We start from the raw sequence: 12,054 nt of genomic DNA, 5'->3' as shown, positions 1-12,054 counted from the left end.
GGTACTGTATAAGGAGCGTCCAGCTGTGTAAGGTGTATTAAAAAAATTAAATCTACATATATATTTTGTTAGTCACAGACGCTCTCCCAGTATGTATTTGACCATAATACAACAAGCAAATATACGGTATTGTATCTGAAGTGTACAGCTCTATATGTTTTTTGTGTAAGTAACAATCTGCGTATATGTGTTTACGGAGTGTCACACACATGCTGCCTCTGTATAGATGTGACTGTAATGCGAACAGCAGGTATACAATACCATTTGAGAATCGGACAGCTCAATACGGTGTAGGTCTTGAAAAATGGAAAATCTCTGCTTGTTTTTCCAGAAAAACACACAGATAGCTTGTATTTGTCCTTGATACCAGACAGTACATGGTAGTGTGTGAGGAGCATACACCGCTAGACGGTGTCTGTATGGAAAATTGTCAATCTCAGGCTGTGTTTATACGTAGTGACACACACTGTCTCTTTATAGTTTGGACCGTTAGGAAACAGCAGATATACTAAACTGTTTGAAAAGCGGACAGCACTCTAAGGTGTCGGTCTGGAAAAACGGAAAAACTTCTCGGCTTTTTTTTCCAGAGTAACACACAGATAGCTTGTACTTGTCCCTGATACCAGCCGGTACACGTTAGTGTGTGACGAGCGTACACCACTAGACGGTGTCTGTATGGAAAATTGTCACTCTCGGGCTATGTTTATACAGAGTGACACGCTGTCTCTGTATAGTTTGGACCGTAATGAAACAGCAAATATACTAAACTGTTTGAAAAGCGGACAGCACTCTAAGGTGTCGGTCTGGAAAAATGGAAAAACTCCTCGGCTTCTTTTTCCAGAGTAACACACAGATAGCTTGTATTTGTCCCTGATACCAGCCGGTACACAGTAGTGTGTGAGGAGCGTACGTACACCGCTATACGGTGTGGAAAAAATGAACGCTCGGTAACTGAGCAGAACAAAATAATAAAAGTTGGAGTGCTTTTAAAAAATCAGTTTGAACAGCAGTGTGCACACACCAATGCAGCTATCAGGTAGCCTGAAAAGGCAGCCTAATCACCACCAGCGCTGCTGCATACAACTAAAATCCTCCACTTTCACTGCACACTAACTGTACAGTGAAAAGCGCTAGCAGCAGAAGCAGTTTTTTTTTTCTTCTTCCCTGCCTAACGCTCTCCCAACAGAATCAGCAGCAGCTCTCCCTATTCTAAGATTGGCAGAAGTAAGATGGCGGTCGGCGGTCACGCCCTTTTATAGCCCCTGTGTTACACCCGGTCCCCGTCCTGACGCTGCGTCCAGGCCTGCCGCTGCTCTCTGTTCTGGGCACTCACCTCAAGCCTCTCATGCTGCTGCACAGCATTCTGTCCTCCCCCCTGCCTCCTCCTCCTGGCGTCCTGTGAGGAGATCTGTAACTAAGGCTATTAGGGCCCGCCCGCCCTCTCTCTTGCCTTCTTAAAGGGATGGCGTGCATTATTCAAAAAATGCAATTAACCAATGGCAGCGCACTGGCTGCTTTTTCTGGCCTCTCCTCCATTGGTGAGACCGTCGCAACGAGTATCTTTCATTGCTACATCCGGTTCTCATGCTAACCTGTCTGCACTGCATCTGCAGTCTCTGTGCATTGTCTAATGCTCTCTGTTTCCACAGCATATCAGTATCCTGTGTTACCTGGTTATATCAGCAACCATCTGGGCCTAAGCCATCCCGTTCCGCCAACAGCCATCCGAGTCCAAGGACTGTGTGAAAGTCACTGGAACCGACTCCTTACCAACTAACCGGATCCAGGACCCAGCGCATTACGGACTCTGCTGTAACTTTTGTTATCCCTTTTGGTCCCGCTGGGACAGCTGCCGCATGTTTGGGGTCTAACTGGAGGTAGCATCTGTGTCCTCCGGGCATTCTATTCTGGCCCTGCCTGAGGGGCTTTACTACGGGTGCCCGGGGCTCACTAGTCACGCCCCCTTCGGAGTCCCCTGGACCGTGGTCCCGAGGTTCCACTTAAAAAATAAAAACGAATGTGAACTTCACCATCTCTGCCTCCGCTTCCATTCGTTACACCCTGTGACGCCACACAAAGCCAGCCAATCACTTGAATGCCCTTCTCTAAGATGGTGGTGACCGCTGCCCATGTCATCGCGTTGCCCACAGTGTGCGTCCTCCATCATTGGCTGAAAAAGGGCGCTGGAAGCATCATTTGAAACGCGACTTTGGCGCTCTGATCGGCGACCTCTTGGCCGACCTCACGCTATGGTCGGGTTTCGTTTCATGAAACCCGACTTTAGCGAAAGTCAGCGATTTTTTAAATTGACCGACCCGTTTCACTCAACTCTAATGCTTAAAAGTAATTTGTCACCAAATTAACGTTTTGCTAATTTATCGAGTGATTGGAAAGCTGTTTACACTGACCGATTATTGGGAGACCAGTGTTCCTAGGAAAGCACGTTCATAATAATCTGCCAGTGGAAATGAACCCTTAGCAAATCCCCACCTTAGTCTAAATTATTTTTTTCAAATATCTTGCTTTACTTATGTCCTTGAGTTACATTCATGGTAAAGGGAACCTGTCATCAGGTTTTCCCAATATAAAAAATGGACACCACCTTTAAGGCCTCTTTTACAGTATTCTAGTTAGCTGTATGTAAGACTAGTAACCTGTTCTAGATCCGATGCCTCCTCTCTCGTTGCAATTACTGTCCTCTTGCCTGCCTCATGTGCATGTCCCCCAAACGCTCTGCCCTCCTAATGATAGAGCAAAGTACTGTAAAGCGCATGCACTGGGAGAGGCCATAGAGCGTTGATGACCTGTAAGGAAAGCCGGCGCATGCGCATTACAGTACTCTGCTCTATCCCCAGCAGGGCAGAGTGAAGGACGCATGCGCAGGAGCATGATTGGTGGACACACTGTGTGGATGCTATAGGACAGGTCATCCACGTAAGACAAGCAGGAGAACAGTGATTGATAGAGGAGGCGCCAATTCAAGACCAGTGATGCTCATCAGACTGGACGGTGCCTTATAAAGGTATAATAAAAGGTATTTTTCGTGCTATTCAGGGGGCGTTGGGATTTAAATACAGCTTAGGTGGCCATAGTTCATATTGGGAAAACCTGGAGACAGGTTCCATTTAAGTACATATAAATATATAATTACCTACCTCTACTTTCATTTTAAGTCTGTCATTGTCAGAAATAAGATGTTTCATTTCTTCCAGCAAGTGCAGATTCTCACTTTGCATTTTCCTTATTTCTTTGTTGAGGTCATTTATTTTAAACTCTCGCTCCATGAGTATCGATTTCAGGAGCGGTAGAGATATTTTCTGAGATCCATTCGATTCTGTAGCCTTGAACCAAAGGAATTGATATTTTAATTAGCATAACATTAAAAATAAAATGGACACAGACACTTAACATTTTAGAATACAGAATTTACAAGAGTCTAATAAAAATAAAGTATTCTTCTATTGAACTAGAAGGGTGAACACTTACCCCCTCTAACTTATATTGTGTATACAGTACTGATATTATCTAGTTACAGTATATTATCTTCTAAAACGTCACCAAATAATTACTTCCAGCAAAAAGTCTTTTTGTTTTTAAACTTAAATTATACCTTTTGAATTTCATATAAAACAGCAGATAAATAAGGACATTTTCAATTCAGAATGACTTAAAAGGAATGAGTCACATCACTCAGTGTCGGAATGGAGTGCCAAGCGGCCCACCAATAACAGTGACTATGTGAGACCACTGTTCAGCTGCATGGAAATATTACATTACCCTCATTAACAACCTACCTCTGCTTCTGTATAATAATGCACTGGGCGGTTTGTTAAATGAAAGATGAGATGATGCCCTTGTCTGAACAAAAGGAATCGAGTGATTGTGTCAACTACTGCACATATAGGGCATTGGAGGACCACTGCTGCACAGGGGCCCACCAAGGGATTCTCCTGTTCCCCTGTGGGCCAGTCCGAGCCTGACTCCACTTATGTGCATAACCTAAAACATTTTAATGCTAAATGTTATATACTGTAAATGAGACAATCACTTCAAATTACACTCAAAAATGGTTTCCTGGAAGGTAGAAGATAGTCAGAATGCATAATGAATAAAGAGATGGTCTTTTCAAACAGGGTCTTTTGGGCAAATTTTAGCTATAAGTGACATGTCAAACAAGCAAATCCAAATTTTACCCAAATTCACTGTGAATTTTTCTATCTACCAATATATGTGTAGTTCTAATGTTTGTAAGCTCCTCTAGTAGTAATACTGGAGAATCTGTAGCATGTAACCATAGAGCAATGTTTGTGCTCGTCACTTTACTGCTCCAGTTTCTTGAGTTACTGTTTATCCATACTGTAGATACGGCTAAAACTATACAGCTATGTACTGAGGTTCTCAGATAAAGTTATGGTAAATGAGATCTGAATATACAGTGAGGGAAATAATTATTTGATCCCTTGCTGATTTTGTAAGTTTGCCCACTGACAAAGACATGAACAGTCTATAATTTTAAGCATAGGTTAATTTTAACATTGAGAGATAGAATATCAGAAATAAAATCCAGAAAATCACATTGTACAAATTATATAAATTTATTTGCATTTTTCAGTGAGAAATAAGTATTTGATCCCCTACCAACCATTAAGAGTTCTGGCTCCTACAAGCCAGTTACACGCTCCTAATCAACTCGTTACTGGCATTAAAGACAACTGTCTTACATAGTCACATTTATAAATTATTCCTGTCCAAAGACACAAATAATCAGTCAGACTCTAACCTCTGCAACATGGGCAAGAGCTTTATAAGGTTGTGAGAGACAAGATCATAGACCTGCACAAAGCTGGAATGGGCTACTACAAAACCATAGACACTGGGTGAGAAGGAGACAACTGTTGGTGCAATAGTAAGAAAATGGAAGAAATACAAACTGACTGTCAATTGACATCGATCTGGGGCACCATACAAAATCTCACCTCGTGGGGTATCCTTGATCATGAGGAAGGTGATAGATGAGCCTAAAACTTCACTGGGGGAACTTGTTAATGATCTCAAGATATCTGGGACCACAGTCACCAAGAAAACCATTGGTAACACTTTACGCTGCAAAGGTTTAAAATCCTGCTGTGCCCGCAAGGTCCCCCCCTCTCAAGAAGGCACATGTGCAGGCCCAGCTGAAGTTTGCCAATGAACACCTGGATGATTTTGTGAGTGATTGGGAGAAGATGCTGTTGTCAGATGAGACAAAAATTGAGGTCTTTGGCATTAACTCAACTTGCCGTGTTTGGAGGAAAAGAAATGCTGCCTATGACCCAAAGAACACTGTCCCCACTTTCAAGCATGGAGGTGGAAACATTATATTTTGGGGGTGTTTCTCTGCTAAGGGCACAGGACTACTTCACCGCCTCAATGTAAGAATGGATGGAGTCATGTACCGTAAAATGCCAAGTGATAACTTCCTTCCCTCCTCCAGGACATTGAAATTGGGCCGTGGCTGAGTCTTCAGCAAGACAATGAACCCAAACATACAGCCAAGGCAACAATGGAATGTCTCAAAAAGAAGCACATTAAGGTCATGGAGTGGCCTAGCCAGTGTCCAAACCTTAATCCCATAGAAAACTTATGGAGGGAGCTGAAGCTCCTAGTTGCCAAGCGACAGCATGAAAACCGTAATGATTTAGAGATAATCTGCAAAGAGGAGTGGACCAAAATTCCTCCTGACATGTGCACAAATCTCATCATCAACTACAAAAACATCTGACTGCTGTGCTTGCCAACAAGGGTTTTGTCACCAAGTATTATGTCTTGTTTGCTAGAGGGATCAAATACTTATTTCTCACTGCAAAATGCAAATACATTTATATAATTTATACAATGTGATTTTCTGGATTTTATTTTTGATATTCTATCTCACAATGTTAAAATTAACCTATCCTTAAAATTATAGACTGTTCATGTCTTTGTCAGTGGGCAAACTTACAAAATCAGCAAGAGATCAAATACTTATTTCCCCCACTGTATATACTAATTTACTCTCACAAAGTTCATCATTTAGCTGGGTTAATAGAGATCTATAAAAAATAACACGCACTAATTCTTTAGATGTCTCATATACTAAATATCTGTTTTCCAAACTAAAAATATTTTTACAGAAACACTGATAAATAGCAAGGCTAATAATTGCTTGATGGTATAGTTAAACAACATTTCTATACAAGCCACCTTAGACATTGAAGGGAGCAGAGGCCGAGTATGTGTAAGTCATCCTCTATTCTTTGGTTAGACGATAGCTTGAATTTTTGGGAACAACCCTTTTAAGGGGTTGTCCGGTCTTTTATAAAGGTCTGCAGTCATTCTATATGACTGCAGACTTCTGAATCCTTACAATACACACTGTCAGGATTCTCCGGTGTTGCTGGTGAGAGCGGGCAAGAGCCATTTGTATAAGTACAGTCATGTGCCCACTAGACATAGTAAGTGAGTCCTAGCACGTCTAGTTGTAATGTGGTTGAGGTCACATGGCTGCCAGCTCTCGGCCTAAACACCAAAGAATGTGCAGTGCCCATGCGGTAAGGATGCAGAAATCTGAAGACACATAGAATGACTGCAGACTTTGACTGCAGGCTTTAATCACAACACCAGTCAACTCCTATAAAGGACACTACTGAGACTGTGTATGAAGCAATATAATATTCAATATTTTTTCTAGTTCCATTGTGTAAAACTTCCTTGTGTAACCAAAAGCGTACCATGATCTTAAAATTTATGGAAAATTTGTCAGTGCTATGGATTAATCCTGAATCTTGTTGCCTCATAAAGACAACCTTATTTTAAATGCAATCTGTTCAATACAAGTCTGGTTTCACTAATCCCTGGAGATCGGCTTTCATTGTGGGGTGCCTCAACCAGCCAGTCATTCATCTTTTCTGTAGCTTTTGGTAATTATGTATGTGCATGGGATGAATTCACCAGAGTAAAAACCATTCTTACTGATTAATTTACTATTTTTAAGCTGGCCATACACATCAGATGGCTGTCGGCTAAAAGCTTGCTTGGCAAGCTCTCTCACAATCCCTCCATTAATATGCACTCTCAGCTTAGCTGAGAGTCCATGTTTTCAGTATGTTGAGGAGCGTAAACTGCTTTTCTGACATTTCTGGCAGGCTTATCACCAAGAAGAATAAAGGGATCATGCATTTCAATTCAAATTGCCCAACCCTTCTCTCCCCACTGACATAATCAGTCAGAGGAGATTTGGGAAGTCCTTATACATACTGTATACTTTAAGGTTGAAGAAAAATAAATATCAGCTCACAGTGAAGAAACCAAAGTATATCTTAATTACCCAGACGACTATGTTTTTGCAAACCAAAAATAATTGACTTTTTATGTTTCCACGTTAAGTATTTGCTGCGGATTGGAGCTACCTCCAAAGCGCTGCAAATACTGACCGTGGAGACATCCCCTTATCTGTATATACAGTTGTGGCCAAAAGTATTGACACCCCTGCAATTCTGTCAGATAATACTCAGTTTCTTCCTGAAAATGATTGCAAACACAAATTCTTTGGTATTATTATCTTCATTTAATTTGTCTTAAATGAAAAAACACAAAAAGAATTGTCCTAAAGCCAAATTGGATATAATTCCACACCAAACATAAAGAAGAGGGTGCACAAAAGTATTGGCACTGTTCGAAAAATCATGTGATGCTTCTCTAGTTTGTGTAATTAACAGCACCTGTAACTTACCTGTGGCACCTAACAGGTGTTGGCAATAACTAAATCACACTTGCAGCCAGTTGACATGGATTAAAGTTGACTCAACCTCTGTCCTGTGTCCTTGTGTGTACCACATTGAGCATGGAGAAAAGAAAGAAGACCAAAGAACTGTCTGAGGACTTGAGAAACCAAATTGTGAGGAAGCATGAGCAATCTCAAGGCTACAAGTCCATCTCCAAAGACCTGAATGTTCCTGTGTCTACCGTGCGCAGTGTCATCAAGAAGTTTAAAGCCCATGGCACTGTGACTAACCTCCCTAGATGTGGACGGAAAAGAAAAATTGGCTGACCAGTGCTTGTGGGTGCTCTTGAGAAGAAAAGATGGTTGCACCAGGACTAAGAATGTGCTCAATGTTCAAAATGCATAGGTCTCAGGGAGGTATAGTGTGTATATTTTCAGAATATAAATATTTTAGACTCATTTATGAAGGAATGATTTTATCTTTAAAAGATCTGGAAGCTGGCCTCTTTTCTTCTATGGTCCCATTACACACTTGCTCAGCTACTTAGAATCATAGAATCATAGAATCATAGAATCATAGAATCGTAGAGTTGGAAGGGACCTCCTGGGCCATCTGGTCCAACCCCCTGCTCAAAGCAGGATTCGCTAAATCATCCCAGTCAGATGTCTGTCCAGCCTCTGTTTGAAGACTTCCATTGAAGGAGAACTCACCACTTCTCGTGGCAGCCTGTTCCACTCATTGATCACTCTAACTGTCAAAAAGTTTTTTCTAATATCTAATCTGTGTCTCCTCCCATTCAGTTTCATCCCATTGCTTCTAGTCTTTCCTTGTGCAAATGAGAATAAAGTTGAGCCTTCTACAATGTGACAGCCCTTTAGATATTTGTAGACAGCAATTAAGTCTCCTCTCAGTCTTCTCTTTTGCAAACTAAACATTCCCAAATCCTGCAACCTTTCCTCATAAGACAGGGTTTGCAGACCGGTCACCATTCTGGTCGCTCTTTTCTGAACTTGCTCCAGTTTGTTGATGTCTTTTTTAAAATGTGGGGCCCAAAACTGGACACAATATTCCAGATGAGGTCTGACCAAAGAGGAGTAGAGGGAAATAATGACTTCACGTGATCTAGACTGTATGCTTCTGTTAATACATCCTAGAACTGCATTTGCCTTTTTTGCTGCTGCATCACACTGTTGACTCATATTCAGTCTGTGATCTATTAGTATACCCAAGTCTTTTTCACATGTGCTGTCACTTAGCCCTATTCCTCCCATTCTATATATGCTTTTTTCATTTTTATTGCCCAGATGTAGTACTTTGCATTTCTCCCTGTTAAAAACCATTCTGTTAGTTGCTGCCCACTTCTCCAGTTTATTTAAATCTTTTTGAATCCTCTCTCTCTCTTCTCTAGTATTAGCTATCCCTCCTAGCTTTGTGTCATCAGCAAATTTAATCAGTTTGCCCTCAATTCCTTCATCTAAATCGTTGATAAAGATGTTGAACAATACAGGGCCCAGGACAGAGCCCTGTGGTACCCCACTTGAGACATTCTTCCAACTGGATGTGCAGCCATTTACGACCACTCTTTGGGTCCGATCACTAAGCCAGCTATGAATCCACCTAACAGTTGCCTTGTCCATTCCATACTTAGTCATTTTTTCAATAAGGATTGTATGAGAGACTTTGTCAAATGCTTTGCTGAAGTCAAGATATACTATATCTACAGCATTTCCTTGATCCACCCAATCAGTGATACCGTCATAGAAGGAAATTAAGTTAGTCTGACATGACTTATTAGTTACAAACCCATGCTGACTCTGTTTGATCACTTCATTCTTATCCAGGTATTGACTTACATGTTGTTTAATAATTTGTTCAAAGATCTTTCCTGGTATAGAACTCCCATAAAAATGAAAGCAAAGACCTTGCATAAGAACCATTTCATTGCCTTTGGCACAGAAAGAGGCCCTGTTCTTAAGGCTATGTGCACACGTAGTTTTGAAAGCTGCGGATTTTTCAGCGCAGATTTGTAAAAATCTGCAGGTAAATCCGCAGGTCAAAAGTCCTGCGGTTTACCTGCGGATTAGCCCTGAGGTTTCACACCTCACAATGGATAAGGTGTGAAACCGCAGCGGAATCCGCACAAAGAATTGACATCCTGCGGATTGTAACCCGCAGCAAATCCTCGCGGAAATATCCGCAGCATGTGCACAGCGTTTTTGGTTTGACCATTGAAAACAATTGTACTGTACAACGGAGCAGAAACTGCTGCGGACCCGCAGGGCCAGAAACGCTGCGGATCCACAGCAGAATCAGCAGCGTGTGCACATAGCCTAAAACATACTAGCCCCAAACATAAGACCTAAATCTATCTGAAATCTATCCATGAGACATGCCATTAATGTCTGAGATAGAAATACAACTTTCAACTAAAAGCTAATATCCCAAATAATCAAATTTTATAGAATAATTTAGTGATTCCTTTTGCATTGAAATCAAGCAGTCATTCCAGTCTTAAACATGTAAGAGATTGATCCTGAATGGAGTGATTATCAAGAAAATCACATTTACTGTGGCTAAATGAAGTTCATCCATGCACAGCAGTGGCGTTTCATGAAAGCAAGGCTGACCATGTATTCTAATCTCAGATGACGCCTTTAATTGCATTTAGAAATGCCACAGCATCAAGTACATTTCCTTTGAATAAGATTTTTAAGGCATTTTTGCATTAAGATTCTGTACACACTCACATCTAATATCATATATAATAACGAAGATATGTGTAAATGTGAAGCGTTCAGTCTCATGCCTCCTCACAAGTATAATCAGCAGGATGTAAAAGAGCTATTCCTTCTCCACATTACCTGCATTGTGTAGCTTAACGGCTTGCTGTCAGCATGTATCCGGAGCCTTTGTTCAGCATTGCCTTACGGCGGGAATGATTATGCACATTTTTTTTTTGTAGACTTCACACAAAGAGCTCGGTCCAGATAGCTGCTGCTTCAGAAATGATTGACTGGGGCCTACCAATAGCAATTCTTGTATATCTAGGTCACATAACTACACTGGCGACTGGGTAGAGATTCACCTTATGTCACTGTAGATCCTGTTACATTGTGGTTTTTCTAACTATAAAAACAAAAATCAAAGAATCTTTGTGTTTTAAGCTGTAGGTGTCAACTTGGAATACATTTTACTAAGAGCTGACATGTAGTAAGAACTATAAAAGCAAAGAAAAAACTCTCCAATAAACTCTCCAGCAATAACCATGAACTGCTATACCTCATTAAAACATAGATGTTACTTTTTTAGAGCATATCTTACCTGAGAATTATCGGAATACACTTCTTCACAAGTGACAAGGCCTTGGACCTTTTCCCACTGATAAGTTTTCATTTCTTGTGGAAAGCGGAGGAGCTTTTTATCATTGCTTTTAGTATGCTCTGGTAGAAATTCTGCGATTGACATTTTAGAATTTGAATGACCCAAATGAGGAGTCTTAGTAAGGTTTTGCTGACCGTCTGATTTTTCCTGTTCCACTTTCTGCCAAGAGGACTTGAATTTTACTTCATCACCCACAACTTCATCAACAATTTCAAGGTTCCCACATCCATTTTCTAGGTCTGACCAGTTTTGATCCTGAGAAAAGCTTAGAGAAGAGGTTATGCCATCTTGAGACTTGCTTGATTTCAGTATTGTGAACCCAGAGCTTTGAAAGGAGGCTTGTGAAAATATACTTTCACATGACCCAACAGTTTTACACTTTGATTCCAACATCATCTGTTCTATTGGTCTCCAAATGCTTTGTTTTGGGTCCAAGGAATCATCTTGATTAGTCTTTTCCATAGATATGCCCAAATATTTATTTGTAATATTTGGGTAACTTCTTAAATTTTGAGAATCAATCCGGACTCTATTAATATTCAGACTGTGCTCTTAAAGTGAGGACTTGGAATTACATCTGTTTCTCCAGCCAATATACTTAGTTACAGCATGGAACAATAAACATCTGAAAAAAAGTGAAAACTGATTTTAAATGGTATGGAAAAGCAAAGAGCGTCATCAATTAGCCATCACTACTTCTAGAATGTTTGTGTATTCTCCCATACCATTGGGCAGTGTTGTCAGAAACCATACTTCAAAATCACATGCTACTGAATCTCACAAATGTTGACCTTGTTTTTTTAAGCACTTTTTCTTATGTGTTTTACAGTAAAAAAAAAAAAGTTAAAGGTGCACATATAGAAAATGCATAAAGATTCATTAACTACTCCATAAGAAAGAAAATAGCTAAATAAAGCTTCTGATTTTCCTA

The 12,054-nt window shown here is 40.6% G+C and overlaps 1 protein-coding gene across 1 annotated transcript in view; it reads right to left on the bottom strand.

Moving 5' to 3' along the window:
* LOC141053659 (uncharacterized) overlaps window positions 1–10,743 on the bottom strand; it is a 71,160-nt gene extending 60,417 nt beyond the window's left edge. Inside the window, exons 1-2 of the mRNA XM_073550677.1 lie at window positions 10,604–10,743; window positions 3,156–3,341 (exon numbers count right to left, since the gene is read on the bottom strand). Coding sequence (XP_073406778.1) covers window positions 3,156–3,341; window positions 10,604–10,609 — 192 coding nt within the window. The 5' untranslated portion in view covers window positions 10,610–10,743. The remainder of the gene's footprint in view (window positions 1–3,155; window positions 3,342–10,603) is intronic.
* Window positions 10,744–12,054: the final 1,311 nt, after the last annotated feature.

Source organism: Dendrobates tinctorius, unplaced genomic scaffold (assembly GCF_039654945.1).
Source record: "Dendrobates tinctorius isolate UK_male_01 unplaced genomic scaffold, ASM3965494v1 ptg000166l, whole genome shotgun sequence".
NCBI classification, from domain to species: domain Eukaryota; kingdom Metazoa; phylum Chordata; class Amphibia; order Anura; family Dendrobatidae; genus Dendrobates; species Dendrobates tinctorius.
This window is presented reverse-complemented; position numbering and strand designations above follow the sequence as displayed.